This window comes from Rhinopithecus bieti, unplaced genomic scaffold (genome assembly GCF_001698545.2).
Source record: "Rhinopithecus bieti isolate Rb0 unplaced genomic scaffold, ASM169854v2 scaffold_7681, whole genome shotgun sequence".
NCBI lineage: Eukaryota > Metazoa > Chordata > Mammalia > Primates > Cercopithecidae > Rhinopithecus > Rhinopithecus bieti.
The window spans coordinates 5,273,613-5,291,485 of NW_016806571.1; the positions used below are offsets into that span (position 1 = coordinate 5,273,613).

Consider the following 17,873-nt stretch of genomic DNA (forward strand, 5'->3'; position numbering starts at 1 on the left):
CAAGCTCCACCTCCCGGGTTTACGCCATTCTCCTGCCTCAGCCTCCCGAGTAGCTGGGACTACAGGTGCCCGCTACCTCGCCCGGCTAGTTTTTTTGTATTTTTTTAGTAGAGACGGGGTTTCACCATGTTAGCCAGGATGGTCTTGATCTCTTGACCTCGTGATCCGCCCGTCTCAGCCTCCCAAAGTGCTGGGATTACAGGCTTGAGCCACCGCGCCCGGCCAGATCCTTTGGTTTCTAATTCTCAATGCAGTATTTCTGTTTCTGTGAGATTTTTTCCCGCTGTAATATCCAGTACAGTGTGTGCACACTTGGGGCTCAGAAGCTTCTGCTGCGTTCCTTTCTGAGAGGAGAGGATAAAATGGGATCAGCGGGACTGTGCGTGCTAAGCATGTGATCAAGCCATGGGCCGGGTCCTCTGACTTCTGCTGACCTGGCGACCCTGATCTCTGGCCTCGGAGGACACTTGCCCAGGGATTCTCACTGCCATGGGTGTTGTCCTGCACTCCCAGGCTCCAGGTCCTCCGGAGAAGAGGGCATTGTCCCTGTAGGGCAAAAGTCCCGAGCCTCAGGTCTTCATCTTTAAGGGCCAAAGCAGAGACTTGGCCAGTCGGGGTGCATGCAAAGAGGAACCCCAGGAGTTTCCCTGGGGTTACCAGAGGGCTGGGGGCCTAGTGACCAGGAAAGGGTGGTGCAGGCAGTGGTACAGGGGGTGGTGCTCTGAGAGCCTAGGGTGCTTGGGTTAATCATCACTGTGGCTCAGATAAGGCCCTGCCAACTAGAAGCAGAGTCATTGTGACCAGAGGGGTTTGTGTGGCTGAAGAGGCAGGTGGAACAGTGTATCCACAGCACGGGACCATGCCAGGCACAAAACGGTTTCAACATGTTATTGAGACCCCAGAGCCTGGCAAGTGGGAGGTGAGACCCCTTCTTCATGTTGGCTTTCTGTGCTGATTCCTAGAATTATTTTTCATCCAGTCTTCCCTCTACCCTGGTTTCTGCTCACCTCTTCTTCCTTCCTGATGTTCTTTCCCTAATATGCCCAGAGTACTAAGTGCAAGCTGAGTTTCTAGTGTGGTGTGTGTGTCCGTGTGTGTGAGTCCCAACTCTGTGCCTGCTGCCACTCCCACCTCCAGCTTACAGGTGTGAGTGAAGCTTTGGTTTCCTGCTCCATCCTTGTCCCCTCTTCCTTCTAGTTGTCTGGGTATGAGGCAGCTGTGCCAATCACAGAGAAGTCAAACCCACTGACCCAGGACCTAGACAAAGCAGATGCTGAGGAAATTGTTCGACTGCTGGGACACTGTGATGCTGAGATCTTCCAGGAGGAGGGGCAAGCCCTGCCCACATACCAGGTAACCAAGACCCAAGACCTGGGCCCTGCACATAAACATGCCAACCCCAACCCCACCTCTGCTCTCCCTGACCATGGCTCCTAATATCAGAAACCCTGAGACCCCCTCCGCCATCCATCGTCCTCCTTTTTTTGGCTTCTCATTCCTGCCTGTTCCCTACAGAGACTCTACAGCGAATCCATTCTGACCACCATGGTACAGGTGGCTGGGAAAGTTCAGGAGGTGCTGAAGGTACGTTAACCTTCCTTGTGTTCCCTGCCTAAACTTTCCTGTTTCCATCTTTCTCTTTTTATTGTCTCTATTTCTCACTTTGATAGATCTCATTCTCCTTTCTCCCTTTTGGAAATCCTCCTTTTTGGATGCTTATTTTCATCTTATGAATAAATAATAATAACTCATCTGCTTAATATTTTATAATTGACAATCTACTTTCACACCTATTACCCTCACAAAAGCCTGTGAAGTTGATATGACTTCTGTTTGTTTTTGTCAGATGAAAAAACAAAGATGGCCGGGCGCGGTGGCTCAAGCCTGTAATCCCAGCACTTTGGGAGGCCGAGACGGGCGGATCACGAGGTCAGGAGATCGAGACCATCCTGGCTAACCCAGTGAAACCCCGTCTCTACTAAAAAATACAAAAAACCTAGCCGGGCGAGGTGGCGGGCGCCTGTAGTCCCTGCTACTCGGGAGGCTGAGGCAGGAGAATGGCGTGAACCTGAAAGGCGGAGCTTGCAGTGAGCTGAGATCCGGCCACTGCACTCCACTCCAGATTGGGCTACAGAGCGAGACTCCGTCTCAAAAAAAAAAAAAAAAAAAAAAAGAAAGAAAGAAAAAACAAAGATTTAGAAAGGATGATCACTGTAGCTTGCTCAAATACACTCAGCTAATAATTGCTGGATAATGCTGCTTTTATTATTTACTTTTATTTAGATGACAAAGCTGCTTTCAGTTCTTTCTGGAATAAGTAAGGATTTGAACAACTAGTGGAGCAAGACGTGGGAGTGAAACTGGTTTCTCTAATCCAGTGTTCTTTTTGCTACATTATGCTGCATGTATTTGTTCAGTTTTGTGATGAGAGGAGGGATAAGGACTCTTTCCAATTCCTCTTGCATTACTGACAAAAAAAAAGAATATTCTTCCTCCAACCTGAGCCAGGCCCTGGTGATATATGCCTCTTTCCTTCTTCAGGAGCCGGATGGGGGACTGATTGTGCTGAGTGGAGGGGGTACCTCTGGCCGGATGGCATTCCTCATGTCGGTGAGCACCCTGGACCCCAGTTTTCTTCCCCCTCCACTTCTGGAGGTGACCCTCAGAAGCACAAAGATCATCATAACTAAGCTCCCAGGTGGCCCCTCACTAGACTTGGACTCCAAGCCTGGCTTGCTCTCTCTTCCAAAAGCTAGATGGCACCATGAAGTCCCATTTCTTCTGGGCCCATCTGAGTCCCGCCAGTATGTTGTCAATGTCTCTACATCCCATGCACCACCAAGTAATCATCTCCAAGTAGCAGCTTTAAGTGCCAGATTCCATGTAGAACTGGGTTAAGCACTGGCCTAAGAGAATCATTATGTAGTCTCTGCCCTCTAGCAGTTGAAAATCCAAGATAATTGTTTCTTCTCTGTCATTACCTCTTTACATCCTCACCCCCTTACAGGTGTCCTTTAATCAGCTGATGAAAGGTCTGGGACAGAAATCTCTTTACACCTACCTCATTGCAGGGGGTGACAGGTAAGCCAAGTTAGCCTATGAATATTTTGTTTGACCTAAATAGTATTTCTTAGAAACTGAGTTTGAATACCTTTACACAGAGATTGTGTCCAGCTTGCCTTAGTCCCTTCCATTCCTTATTCCCTTACACTTGGCCCACTTCACGTACTTATGTTGCCTGACTGGCTGTTGTAGGTATTTGAGTTTTTCAACTCTACAGAGTGTCTATCATGGTGCCCAACAAACTGTGGGTGCTCATTCAATGACAGTTTTCCCTTTATTCCCATCTCTTAATGTAGCCTGCTCTAATAAACCATAGGCTTCTGCTTCCCAACCAGTGCCACTGACCTTGAGTCTGTCCTCTTAGGTCTGTGGTGGCCTCTAGGGAGGGGACAGAAGATAGTGCCTTACACGGGATTAAGGAACTGAAGAAGGTCTGTGCTTTTCACTGATGTTGACCAGAGACCTCTATCTTCTCATGGGGACATAAAAGCCCCAGCATTCAGCCAAAGCCTATTTCCTCCCTCCCCTGTTCCTGGCCCTGATATCCTCACACTGTAGGTTTGTGCCCTGGAATCCTCCCAGTTACACTGCCTTGTCCATCCTCGTCTCCTAGGTGGCTGCTGGGAAGAAGAGGGTGATTGTTATTGGCATTTCTGTGGGACTCTCTGTGAGTAGAAAGATGGGTTGAGCGGATCAATTTTAGAGAGAGGAAGTGAGTGGGAATGGAATAGCATGGAAGATAGATCAATGAGATGGGTGCTAGAAAGCAGGAAGTTTGCTCAAAGAATTTTGGTTTTAGTTTCACTAACTTGGATCGAGTCGTGTGAATGTGGGAAGATGGGGAAGGGATTCTATTTCAGAATAACTGTGTATCAATCAATCAGCAACCAAGATAGGTGGATTAGTCCAGGGCTAAGCAAACTATACTGGCTGGCCAATGCAGCCAGCTGCCTGTTTTTAAAGTTTGTTTGTTTGTTTGTTTGTTTTTGAGATGGAGTCTCGCTCTGTCACCCAGGCTGGAGTGCAATGGCATGATTTCGGCTCACTGTAACCTCCGCCTCCAGGATTCAAGCAATTCTCCTGCCTCAGCCTCCCAAAAAGCTGGGATTACAAGTGCCCACCACCATGTCCGGCTAATTTTTGCATTTGTAGTAGAGACAGGGTTTCACCATGTTGGCCAGGCTGGTCTCGAACTCCTAACACCAGGTGATCCATCTGCCTCACTCGGCCTCTCAAAGTGCTGGGATTACAGGCATGAGCCACCGCACTGGGCCCTAAAATAAAGGTTAGTTTTGTTTTGTTTTGTTTTGTTGTTGTTGTTGTTGTTTTTTGAGGCGGAGTCTCCCTCTGTCTCCCAGGCTGGAGTGCAGTGGCATAATCTCTGCTCACTGCAGCCTCCTCTTCTCAGGTTCAAGCGATTCTCCTGCCTCAGTCTCCCCAGTAACTGGCACATGCCATCATGCCTGGCTAGTTTTGTATTTTTAGTAGAGACAGGGTTTCACCATGTTGGCCAGGCTAGTCTTGAACTCCTGACCTCAAGTGATCTGCCCACCTTGGCTTCCCAAAGTGCTAGGATTACAGGTGTGAGTCACCATGTCTAGCCCCTAGAATAAAGTTTTATTGGAACACAGCCATTTTTGTTTACATATGGCCTAGGGCCTCTTTCATGCTCTAACTATAGGGTTGAGTAATTGGACAGAGACCATAGGGCCCACAAACCCTAAAGTATTTACTATCTGGCATTTTACAGAAAAATATGGCCCCTGGACTAATCCCTTGCTACTTAAAATATGGTGCCTGCACCAGCAACATCAATGTCACCTGGGACTTGTTAGAAACACAAAATCTCAGGCCCCACTCCAGACCTACTGAGCATTTTAACAAGATTTCCAGGTAGTTTGAGAAGCACTGAGCCAGATGACTCCAAGTTTCCTCTCAATTCTGCAGCTCTCTGGCTCTAAGAATTCACTGAGCAGAAACTAGATCCCACCAGTGTTATATATGGAAGGAAGCACACAAAGAGAAGAGGATATTGACTTCAAAGAGCTTATGATTTAGTTCAATAGTATTCCAACTTTACCATGCAGACGATTTCCTTGGGGAACTTGTTAAAAATGTAGTGCCCTTGAGGTACTTGTTAAAAATGTGCTCCCGCTTCAAATGTGGATCCAGTAGATTGTAACTATACCTAGGAATCTGCATTTTGAACAAGCATTCTGAAGGATTCTGATGCACTTGAGCCTCGGGCACCAGTCAGAGTAATGACCCCCTCATCATGCCCTTCTCTCTCTTCACCATCAGGCTCCCTTTGTGGCAGGCCAGATGGACTACTGCATGAACAACACAGCTGTCTTCTTGCCAGTCTTGGTTGGCTTCAATCCAGTGAGCATGGCCAGGTGAGCCTTCTGGAATGACTGGGCAGTCCTGGGGCAGGCTGGAAGGGAACATGTCAAAGTCTATAGTACAACCACAAGCGAGAGAACAGATAGTCTTGTTCACCAAATCTTAGAATATGAAAGTAAATATGGGGTACCCCTAAGCTTATAAGGTTTTTTTGTTTGTTGGTTGGTTGAATTATTCTCTCCTTGTTTCACAAAGCATTAAAGGCGGCTTATAAAGGATGCATAAAATACAAGATAGCATACATTCGAAACAGGGATTGAAGAGGCAAGAAAAACAAGGGATAAAATGGAGGATAAATGGGGTCAGGAAGATGCATACCACAAATATCTTTGCTTTCATAGAGGGATGAGCCCCAAGCACCTTTTCAAAGTAGTAGCAGTGGGTGCCAGATGGCCTGCTACTCCTCTTTGTCCAGTTCCTTTATTTAGTGCCCATTCTCTCTCATCATTCCAGGTACCCCTTTCCTCCCCTGAGGCTCCTCAGATCTCTCACCCTCTTCCCTTTCCTGAGAGCCCCTCATTACCAAATCACCTCCCTCTTATTCTCTATGTCAATGGTCACTTTGATCTCAGAATAAGTCAACATATTAAACCAGTAGTGCTCAGATGTGGTTCTGTGTATGATCTGCCTGGGGAATGTTACAAAAAAATAAAGAAGATTCTTAGTTCCTTGTGTAAGAGGTCTGATTTTGTAGGTTTGGAGTAAGGCCCTGGAATATCTATTTTTTGAAAGCAACCCTGGAGATTCTGATGCACAGCCAGGTTTGGGGAACTCTGCTAAATAAACCATTGGAGTGGGCCACCTGACAAAGCTGAGGGCTTCCTGACACCAGAGGGATGCGGCAAAGGCTTGTTGATTATTTTAGAGCAGCTTTTTGTATTTAGCGGTGGTCTTGGGAAGGGGACAAATGGGTTTTCCAAGGTGCTTTTTCACCTCCCAGATTCTAGGCTGTAGTATAATTTATGCGAAGGTGTAGATGAATCTGAAATACTCCTAACCCTGATCCTTTTCATGGAGGGCTCTCCTTCACCAAAAATGTATCTGCTGCAGTGGATGCTAATTTCAGGGCCTATGACTAAGTGAAATGAAGAATTTCAAACAACGTAGGCGTGGAGATCTTCCAGTTGTTCCTTAAATCAGTGGCTCCCAAACTTGGCTGATTTTCAGAGTCATCTGGGAAGCTTTTTTAAAATACAGATTTTTGGGCTCCACTCCCGAACTACTGAATCTGAATCTTAAGGTGGATGTGGTACCAGAAATGAGTAGTTATCAAAAAATAAAACTCCCCAGATGATTTGGATGCCCAGTTGTGTTTAGGAATCTCGACGTTAAACCATACAATATGAACCCTCTCTGCTTTAGTCTCCTCTTTCTTAGGACTCTAGAAGTTTCAGAAATAGTTTGAGGAAAAATGACAGGAGACATTTTATACAACGGGCATGAAATATGTGAAACTTGTCTGCCCTAGAAGTAATACAGAAGAAAAAAATACAAAAATAGTTCAAGAAGGGAGGGAACTTTTGCACGATGGGATGATAAGGCGAAATTAGGGGTGCCATGTACAGAAGTAACTGTCTCTTTGAGGTCCTGCCACAATGGGTGATTCATAAATTATCCCCTAGCAAAGCCATTAGAAATCAACTAAAGAAGATCTTCATTCTTTGAGATTCCATGATTTGTAACTAAGCAGATAACAAGTCTGTAGCTCTCTTGTCTCATGAACACATTGATTTGTTCCCAATTAATTTACTCAAGGAATGTTCGACAACTGTGAGGTGCTACCTGGCAGCTTGGTTCCCTCACTGTTATCCCTCTCTCTGGTACTGAGAGTTCACTCTTTGGAGGGATTTCCAGAATGTATTCCCACGAATGGGAAGGGCTTCTGATGGACCCTAAGATGGAACATGAGGTGGCAATTTTGACATTTGAATGACAGGCATTCCCTAAAGGAGCTGCAGAGGGTGAGATGAGTGTAGCCATGGCATTGGGGCTTATGCAAGGAGCAGGACACAAGACGGTTTTCGTCTCAGGCTGGGACTTTAAACTTGAGTGTTGACTTTGCTCTGGGCTTGAGGTGCTGAATATTTTATGAACCCCCGTCCTCGGGGTTCAGGGACACAGTTCCTCTAAAAGCTCCAAAGCATATGTCTGTATGAAGTTGTTGACCTCTGACCTCAATCCCAATGCAGTCTTTGATCATGACTCCCAGCTGAGACCCTTCTTTGAGATCCTCATAGACAATCTCCCCACCTTGTGTCTCTCTGGATCTCAGAAATGACCCCATTGAAGACTGGAGTTCAACATTCCGACAAGTAGCAGAGCGGATGCAGAAAATGCAGGAGAAACAGAAAGCTTTTGTGCTCAATCCTGCCATCGGGGTAGAGCCTCTCCTTTTTCTATGTTCTCCACCACCCCCCAACACCTGGGAACTGCTTGCCACTTCCTTGGGGCCTCTGATTTTAGGTTCTGTTACATCTTGTTTAAATTCCTGAGGCATTGTGAGTCAGCTAAAATGTTATAAACCAAATCCTATTTTCCCATTTACGTTTTCACCTTAAGATATTTCATCTTCATTCCAACCCTGTCTCTCAAATTGGTAAGCCTTAAACACTTCAGTGGTCTGGGACAGTTTCTGTTTAAAGAAGCTCTTTGCCATCTATGTATAGACAGCGTTGAATAGCCATTGTTATGCCTCAGTCTGTCTCTCTCACATATTTACATTTTAAATATTGGCTTTAAAAAATGGGGTGCAGTTTTGTTTCATTCTTCTGCCTTTTTAAATTCTCTCCAAAATTTGGTGGCCCTTCTTAGCTTGAAAGCTGTTTTCTCCTGTTCTTTTTTTCTCATCTGGATTGTGGATACATTTCACTAGCACCATTTCTCCTTACTTGGGCCTTATGAGGGCCTTAGCCAGATTCCAGCCGGTGCCTCCCTCTACCAGTGATGGGCACACCATCTGCGACATTCTCCTCCATCTTCCTTTTGTGAGATAGGAAGGTAGAATTCCATATGACATAAGAATTCCACAGCTTTCACCCCCCAAATCCTCATCTGTCTTTCCTCCCCTATGCAAATGTTGACTTTCAATCTTCTTTTCTCAGTCACTTCTGTTTTTGTTTTTGTTTTTTTTTTGAGACGAATTCTTGCTCTTGTCACCCAGGCTGGAGTGCAATGGCGCGATCTTGGCTCACTGCAACCTCTGCTTCCCTAGTTCAAGCAATTCTCCTGCCTCAGCCTGTGGAGTAGCTGGGATTACAGGCACCTGCCACCATGTCTGGCTACTTTTTGTATTTTTAATAGACAGCCTGTTGGCCAGGCTGGTCTCAAACTCCTGACCTCAGGTGATGTGCCTGCCTCGGCCTCCCAAAGTGCTGGGATTATAGGTGTGAGCCACTGCACCCAGCCTCAGACACTACTGTTATCATTCTGTTTGCTGTAGCCTCTTTGTCTGTCTGGTGTGCTGTGTTCCACATCTGGACCGCTGTAATCACAGCTTCATTGGTCTCTGAAAAGGATATGACATGTGGTGTTTGGATTGATAAACTACCACAGAAAATGGTGGAGGTGGGGGAAGTGGGGGAGAAATTTATTGGAAATAAAAGTGCTCTCTGGTCTGGGTGTGGTGGCTCATGCTTATAATCTCAGCACTTTGGGAGGCCAAGGTGGGCAGATCACTTGAGGTCAGGAGTTCAAGACCGGCTTGGCTAACATGGTGAAATCACGTCTCCACTAAAAATATAAAAATTAGGCCAGGCGCAGTGGCTCACGCCTGTAATCCCAGCACTTTGGGAGGCCGAGGCAGGCGGATCACAAGATCAGGAGATCGAGACCATCCTGGCAAACACGGTGAAACCCCGTCTCTATTAAAAATGCAAAAAATTAGCCGGGCGTAGTGGTGGGTGCCTGTAGTCCCAGCTACTTGGGAGGCTGAGGCAGGAGAATGGTGTGAACCTGGGAGGCGGAGCTTGCAGTGAGCCAAGATCACACCACTGCACTCTAGCCTGGGCAACAGAGTGAGACTCCATCTCAAAAAAAAAAAAAAAAAAAAAATTAGCTGGGCATGGTGGCAGGTGCCTGTAATCCCAGCTACTTGGGAGGCTGAGACAGGTGAATCACTTGAATTTGGGAGGTAGAGGTTGCAGTGATCCAAGATTGCACCACTGCACTCCAGCCTGGGTGGCAGAGCGAGACTCCATCTCAAAAATAAATAAATAAAAACACTTTGGGAGGCCGAGGCTTGCGAATCACGAGGTCAGGAGATGGAGACCATCCTGGCTACCAGAGTGAAACCCCGTCTCTACTAAAAATACAAAAAATTAGCCGGGCGTGGTGGCAGGTGCCTGTAGTCCCAGCTATTGAGGAGGCTGAGGCAGGAGAATGGTGTGAACCCAGGAGGCAGAGCTTGCAGTGAGCTGAGATCCTGCCAATACACTCCAGCCTGGGTGATAGAGTAACAGAGTGAGACTCCATCTCAAAAAAAAGAAAGGAAAGAAAGAAAGAAAAGAAAAGCACTCTATGAAAAACCCTTGACCCAGCTGACAAGAGACCCAATCACTGTGACTTCCTCTCCAGAAAGTCCTGAATATACCTAGGAGTGACCAGAGGAGGCCCTTCCCCTCTTTCTAATCTTCCTCTCAGTCAAGCCCACCCCAGCACCCTTCCTCACAAGCACACTGGGGGCCACCGGTGCTATCACATGCATGCCCGGGGGTTACTAACAAATGGTCTCTGGGGTCTTCATCCTCTCCCAATTCCTCTTGGGTGTCTTCGCCTCCTCAGCCCGAGGGTCTCAGCGGCTCCTCCCGGATGAAAGGTGGAAGTGCCACCAAGATCCTGCTGGAAACCCTGTTATTAGCAGCCCATAAGACTGTGGACCAGGGCGTTGCAGCATCTCAAAGGTAGGGAGGATCTGGACAAGAGAGAGCTCAGAGTCAGGCAAGCGTGAGATGGTATGGATGGGGATTGGCAGGTCTAGATCCCAAGACTGGTCTGGTGGCAATAAGACTGCAGCCCACCACGCCTCCCCTGGGAAGGGAGCTGGCTGGAACATGCTGTTGCTCCCACCACATAGTCGCAGAGTCCGAATTGTTTCCAGTGGATCCTGGATTCTTCAGGTCCAGACCTAATCCCTGAGCCAGCCTGGGGCCTCCAAAGCTAGCCTGGCTCCCTAGGGTCCTTTGATTTGGGGGTGGTCCAGGTCATGCAGGTAGAGCTCATCCTACTCGGGGCCTGCCTCCCTCTCCAGGGTCTCTAGCCTCACTCCCAGGCTGCTCACTCCCCTTCCCAGTGGCTCGCAGAGCCTGCTCCTCCCGGTGCTTTCCTGATGCACTCCTCCCTCTTTCTGCTCTTTTGTTTTCTGCCCATTGAAGCCCTTGCTGCCCCTCCTGAACGCAGTCTGGGCCTACTCTCTGCACCTCTCTAGGGGCCAGCAGAACTTAGTTCTAAGGGAGCTGTGCCTTCACCTCCCCGCTCAGGGAGGTACCTAAGCTTTCTGAGGGGGCATTGGGCCCTTCTTGGGAGCTGGTGGCTTTTCTCCCAGATGCCTCCTGGAAATCTTGTGGACATTTGAGCGAGCTCATCAGGTGACCTACAGCCAAAGTCCCAAGATTGCCACCCTGATGAAAAGCGTCAGCACCAGGTGTGTGGATATGTGTTTAGAGGCGGGGATGTGGCCCGGATGGAGAATACCGAGAGCAGGGAGACTCTATGAGACTTGTTAACATGATATGGGTGATGGGATTGCATCTTGAAGGGTCATGGTTTGTTGACTCCTGTGTTCTTCTGTGGACATCTCTGGACTCTTTTCACTGTGATCTCTCATGTCCTGACCTCTGACCCATTCTCAGTCTGCAGAAGAAAGGCCACGTGTACCTGGTTGGCTGGCAGACCCTGGGCATCATTGCCATCATGGATGGAGTAGAGTGCATCCACACCTTTGGTGCTGGTGGGACCCCAGTCCAGATGTTCTTCCTGCTTCCTCCTGATCCCAACCAATTGGGCTGCTCTCCAAACACTGTCCTACTCCCAACCCATGGGAGTGTCCCTCCTTCCCTATCTAAATAGGCACTTCAGTCAAATTCTTCTTCCTTCGAACCCCAGCTCAGCCCTTGATTCCTTCTCAGCTCCCACCCCTGTGCTTAACTATTGCCTCCCACATGGGCTACTCCTCACTCCATGCCCCACTTGCTACTTTTCCTCCCAGTCCCATTTTCTCACCCTGAAGCCTAGAACCTTCCTTTTCTATATAGCCAATCACTCATCTCTTCTTGTCCTTAAACTTCCCAGATTTCCGAGATGTCCGTGGCTTTCTCATTGGTGATCACAGTGACATGTTTAATCAGAAGGCTTAGCTCACCAACCAGGTCGGAGAAGAACAGGACTTGGGGAAGTTGGGGAGATCACTGGTGTGCTGAGGGTGGAAGAAAAGGGGAAGGTGAAGCTAGGTGAGAAGTTCTTTGGAATAGGTGGTCCAGAGAAGAGAATATGAGTCAGAAGTCATGAGGCTTTGGCGTAGCATGGGCAGTATGGAAAGCTCTAGATCCAGTCCCCAAACCTGGCGCTAGTCCACTGACTTGTTACATCGTCTTGGGCAAAACACTGTACCTTTTTGAACCTCAGCTCTTTCACCTGTAGACAAAAGTGTTAGATCTCCTCCACGGCCCCCTTTAGTCCTCACGTCTGTGCTTTAGAGTGTTTGCATGGGAGGGACCCTCCCATCTTCTTCTGCCCCAGGGTCCCCAGTTCACCTTCTCCCAGGAGGACTTCTTGACTTCCATCCTGCCCTCCCTCACGGAAATTGACACTGTGGTCTTTATTTTCACGCTGGATGGTGAGAGGGAAGATGGGAGCGGTGAGGGCTGGGGAGTGGGGAAGTAGAATGACTCAGAGGAGCTGTCATTTTTCTCAGTCTTAGGGTACCTGCTTAGAGGGAGGGAATGGGTGAATATTCTGACCCAGCCAGGGGAGCAGGAGGAACAGCTGCATAGCCAGCCTTTTGACTCTAATGCCCTCCCCTTCTCCTAGACAACCTCACGGAGGTGCAGACTATAGTGGAGCAGGTGAAAGAGAAAACCAGCCACATCCAGGCCCTGGCACACAGCACCGTGGGGCAGACCTTGCCGGTGAGAGTCCAGCCGTGACGAGGGTACCCAGGTGGCAGTTGCGGCCAGGCCTTCCTGGAGATGGCTCTCCTGCTCCTCTTTCTCTCTCTCCAGATCCCTCTGAAGAGGCTTTTTCCCTCCATCATCGGCATCACATGGCCACTGCTTTTCTTTGAATATGAAGGAAACTTCGTCCAGGTATGGGGAATGAGAAGGTCCTATCTGCAGTAAGGGGCTCAGAGGGAGAGGGATTCCAGGAATCAAAAAACCCGAGGCTGGAGGGTAGAAAGCTTGGAGACCTCTCTGACCTTCACAAAGCCAGCTGGGCAAGGTCATGGGTTACCAGGTCACTAGTCAGAATTCCCAAGGCAATGATTTACTGGGCTCAGCTGTCTCTAGGAATATGCAAAAAGTGCAGGATAGGCCACCAGTCACCTGACAGATGTTCATTTGTCCTTTGGGACAGGTTAATTCTTTTTAATTTGAGACGGAGTCTCACTCTGTCGCCCAGGTTGGAGTGCAGTGGCGCGATCTCAGCTCACTGCAACCTCCGCCTCTTGGGTTCAAGTGATTCTCATGCCTCAAGTAGCTGGCACTACAGGTGCGCGCCACCATGCCCGGCTAACTTTTGTATTTTTAGTAGAGATAGTGTTTCCTCATGTTGGCCAGGCTGGTCTCAAACTCCTGACCTCAAGTGATCTGCCTGCCTCGACTTCCCAAAGTGCTGGGATTACAGGTATGAGCCATTGTGCCTGGCTGGGACATGTTAATTCTTGATACCAAAGTCATCATCATTATTCAAAAGCTTTTACAGCACCTTTTATTTTTTATTTTTTACAAGTTTGCTATGCTGAATTCATTGCAGATAACTTTACGTGCATATAGTCCCTGCTTGCCAATGAATTATAATCCAGCACAAGTACTGATAATAATTACAGAAATAATAATCAGTGTGTGTACTCTTTGCAATTTAGAGCTTTGTGTGGGCTTTGGGAACTCTGGATGCCAGTCTAGCTCTGCTGTGTGGCCCAAGAAAGCAAGCAATTTTGCATCTCTGGTTCTCCGTTTTCTCATACACCACCTGCCCACCCTCCATGGGCAGAATCAGGGCCCTGAAGGATTGCTCTGGAGAGATGTGGTCTCTTATTCGTTATTCAAACCACGTCTGTCAGGAAGTTTCCTGGTTTGACCAGACACAGCTGAAACACTGACTTACCTGGACTTAGAGCTCTTATAATAAGAAGAGGAAGTTTCTCTGCCCCTGAACAGGGAATCCACTCTCCTTCCAGTTTCGTTTCGTTTCGTTTTCTTTTCTTTTCTTTTCTTTTCTTTCTCTCTCTCTTTCTCTCCCTCCCTCCCTCCCTCCCTCCCTCCTTCCTTCCTTCCTTCCTTCCTTCCTTCCCTCCTTTCTTTTCTTTTCTTTTCCTTTTTTTTTTTTTTTGACAAGGTTTCACTCTTTGGCCTAGGCTAGAGTGCAGTGGTGCCATCTCAGTTCACTGCAACCTCCGCCTCCCCTACTCAACTGATCCTCCTACCTCAGCTTCTGAAGTAGGTAGGACCACAGGCACTCACCACCATGACTGGCTAATTTTTGTATTTTTTGTAGAGACAGGGTTTCTCCACGTTGCCCAGGCTGGTTGCCAACTCCTAGACTCAAGTGATCCACCCGCCTTGGCCTCCCAAAGTGCTGGGATTACAGGCATGAGCCACCACGCCTAGCCAAAACACTGTATTTTTAAAGAAAAATGTTCATTTTAATAGCAATACATTTTTTTGTAGTAAAAACATTACAAATTACAGAAATGCAAAAGGAAAATTCCCTCCAAATCCCCATCTTCAAAAAAAAAAAAAAGACTCTGACAGATTTTGGAGAATGTCCTTCTAAATTTCTATTATATGCATATATAAATATATTTGTACAAAAGTAAGACCATACTTGATATGCTGTTTTAAAGTTGCTTTTTTTCATTTAAAATTACGAACATCTTTCTGTACTAACAGATCACTATCATTGTCAAAAATTATTATTATTATTATGTTTTTTATCATGCCAGGACATGTTCTCATCTGATAGATCACTGCTATCATTTTTAATGTCAGTGTAATATTCCACTGTATGGATGTACCATAAATTGTTCACTCTAACTCCAATTATTAGACACAGAGACAGCTTCAATATTATGGTTTTTATTAAAGTGCTGCACTGAACATCCTTATACACACATTTTTTGGGAATTTGACTATTTCACCAGGATAAACCTCAAAAGCGAAATCATTGGGTCAAAGGGGATGTAAAATTTTGGCGCTTTTTGATGCATATAGTCAAATTGCCCTCCAAAGAGGTTTATAAATAAAGCATGAAGTTGCTTGTTCCCTTACACCCTTATAAATACTGGGTAGCATCCTTATAAAAAATCTTTGCGGCGGGCGCGGTGGCTCACGCCTGTAATCCCAGCACTTTGGGAGGCCAAGGCGGGCGGATCACGAGGTCGGGAGATCGAGGCCATCCTGGCTAACACGGTGAAACCCCGTCTCTATTAAACAAAATACAAAAAATTAGCCGGGCGTGGTGGTGGGCGCCTGCAGTCCCGGCTACTGGGGAGGCTGAGGCAGGAGAATGGCGTGAACCCGGGAGGCGGAGCTTGCAGTGAGCTGAGATCGCGCCACTGCACTCCAGCCTGGGCGACAGAGTGAGACTCCGTCTCAAAAAAAAAAAAATTTTTTTTTGCTAATTAGCAAAGCAACAAAAGGGCATTTCAGTGTTGTTTTAATTTATATTTCTTTCTTTTTTTTTTTTGAGATGGAGTCTTGCTCTGTCGCCCAGGCTGGAGTGCAGTGGCCGATCTCAGCTCACTGCAAGCTCCGCCTCCCAGGTTCACGCCATTCTCCTGCCTCAGCCTCCTATGTAGCTGGGATACAGGCGCCCGCCACCACGCCTGGCTACTTTTTTGTATTTTTAGTAGAGATGGAGTTTCACCGTGTTAGCCAGGATGGTCTCAGTCTCCTGACTTCGTGATCCACCCACCTCGGCCTCCCAAAGTGCTGGGATTAGGGGCGTGAGCCACTGTGCCCAGCCCATATTTCTTTAATCATTGTGTAGGTGGACTACTTAAAAATATATATTGGTCATTTGATACATTTTTTTTTGTCTTTCATGTGCTGCTTCTTGTCTTTTGGGTCTATTTACCCATTCTTTCTTTGGGGGGTATTTTTTTTTCTTATTATTTGTAAGAAGGGGTGTGTATAGCAAAAACAGTAGTCCTTTTTTTCTGTTCTATATTTTCCCCAGCTTATTATTTTATTTTATTTTTGTGTTTTTTATATAGAGACATTTTATTTAAAATTTTACGTAGTCAAATCTATCAATCTTTTCCTTTGTGTTTTTTGGCTTTTGGTTGATGTTGGTTTTATTTATTTGTTTATTTATTTTTGAGACAGAATCTTGCTCTGTGGCCCAGGCTGGAGTGCAGTGGTGTGATCTTGGCTCACCGCAACCTCTGCCTCCCGGGTTCAAGTGATTCTCCTGCCTCAGCCTCCTGAGTAGCTGGGATTACAGGCACACGCCTCTACGCCCTGCTAATTTTTGTATTTTTTGTAGAGACAGGGTTTCACTGTGTTGGCTGGGCTGGTCTCGAACTTCTGACCTCATGTAATACGACTGCCTTGGCCTCCCAAAGTGCTGGGATTATAGGAGTGAGCCACTGCACTCAGCCTGGTTTTATCTTTCTAAACGAATTGGAATTGTTTGAAATAAAGAGGCTTTATTTGGGCTGGTCAATCTTTAGCAATAGAAATATTTTTTACCAGACGCCATGGCTCACACCTGTAATCCCAGCACTTTGGGATGCCAAGGCGGGCGGATCACCTGAGGTCAAGAGTTCGAGACCAGCCCGGCCAACATGGTGAAACCCTGTCTCTACTAAAAATACAAAAAAATTACCTGATTATGGTGGTGGGTGCCTGTAATCCCAGCTAGTTGGGAGGCTGAGGCAGGAGAAGTGGAGGTTGCAGTGAGCTGAGAACGCACCATTGCACCCCAGCCTGGGCAACAAGAGTGAAACTCTGTCTCAAAAAAAAAAATAAATAAATAAAATTTAAAAAAAGAAGTATTTTTGATGTAAACTGTTCCTACGCTTTTATTTTGTTTTGTTTTCTTTTTTGCCCTCCAAAGTGACAATGCATACAGTTTTATTTTGATAAAATCAAACCTACAGAAAATACAAAATGGTACAACAAACACCCATATACTTTTCCCTAGATTCATCAGTTATTAACATTTTGCCATATTTGCTTCATCTCTTTCTTTTCCCCTGAACTGTATGAAGGATAATTGAAGCCGGGTATGGTGGCTCACGCCTGTAATCCCAGCACTTTGGGAGGCCGAGGTGGGTGGATCACGAGGTCAAGAGTTCAAGATCAGCCTGGCCAACATGGTGAAACCCATCTCTACTAAAAATACAAAAATTAGCCGGGCGTGGTGGCACATGCTTATAGTCCCAGACACTCGGGAGGCTAAGGCAGGAGGATCACCTGAACCTGAGAGGTGGAGGTTGCAGTGAGCTGAGATCGTGCCACTGCACTCCAGCCTGGGTGACAGAGTGAGACTCCATCTCAAAAAAAAAAAAAAGAAGATAATTGGAGATACCACGAGGTGTCATACTAATTACTCTGACATATGTCCTCTGAGAACAAGGGCATTCAACTACATAATTACAATATAATTTTCCACTCAGGAAAACGATAATTAATATAATACTATTATCTATTATCTAGACCATATTCAAATTTCCCCAGATGTTCCTGTATTGTTTTTATTTCCCAGATCTAGGATCCAATCAAGGATAATGCACTGCATTCCGTTATTACGTCTTTTTGGTTTTCCTTTATTCCATTATTTCCTCTATTCCTTTATTCTCAGTTGTTTTTTTCCTCTTTGATGACATTGATATCTTAGAAGTCCAGATCAATTATTTTCCAGAATATGCCTCACTTTGGATTTGCCTGATTGTTCCTTCATTATATTCAGGTTAAATTTTTGGTAGGAGTACTGCATAGGGGAAGTTGCATCCTTATCAGTTATCACATCAGGAGGCACCTGATGTCAGTTTGCCCCTTTATTGGTGATGCTATAGTCGATCGTTTAGCTAGGATGGTGTCTGTTAGATTTCTCTGTATCCTATTCCTAGCAATCTTTCACCCAATGGTTTTAGCATCCACTGATGATTCTTGGTTGAATTAATTATTACTATGGTAAGTTTTTAAATGGTGATTTTCTTTTTTTTTTTTTTTTTTTTTTGAACGGGGGCT

General features: G+C 46.4%; 1 protein-coding gene across 1 annotated transcript in view; it reads left to right on the forward strand.

Moving 5' to 3' along the window:
• The first annotated feature begins 786 nt into the window (after positions 1–786).
• Positions 787–17,873, forward strand: part of GCKR (glucokinase regulator) — a 29,260-nt gene continuing 12,173 nt past the window's right edge. Inside the window, 16 exon segments of the mRNA XM_017876981.1 lie at positions 787–919; positions 1,198–1,353; positions 1,516–1,584; positions 2,542–2,610; positions 3,008–3,081; positions 3,428–3,494; positions 3,677–3,730; positions 5,365–5,459; positions 7,739–7,844; positions 10,246–10,364; positions 11,006–11,104; positions 11,313–11,410; positions 11,752–11,828; positions 12,199–12,295; positions 12,490–12,587; positions 12,681–12,764. Of these exon segments, the coding sequence (XP_017732470.1) occupies positions 860–919; positions 1,198–1,353; positions 1,516–1,584; positions 2,542–2,610; positions 3,008–3,081; positions 3,428–3,494; positions 3,677–3,730; positions 5,365–5,459; positions 7,739–7,844; positions 10,246–10,364; positions 11,006–11,104; positions 11,313–11,410; positions 11,752–11,828; positions 12,199–12,295; positions 12,490–12,587; positions 12,681–12,764 (1,422 nt within the window). The 5' untranslated portion in view covers positions 787–859.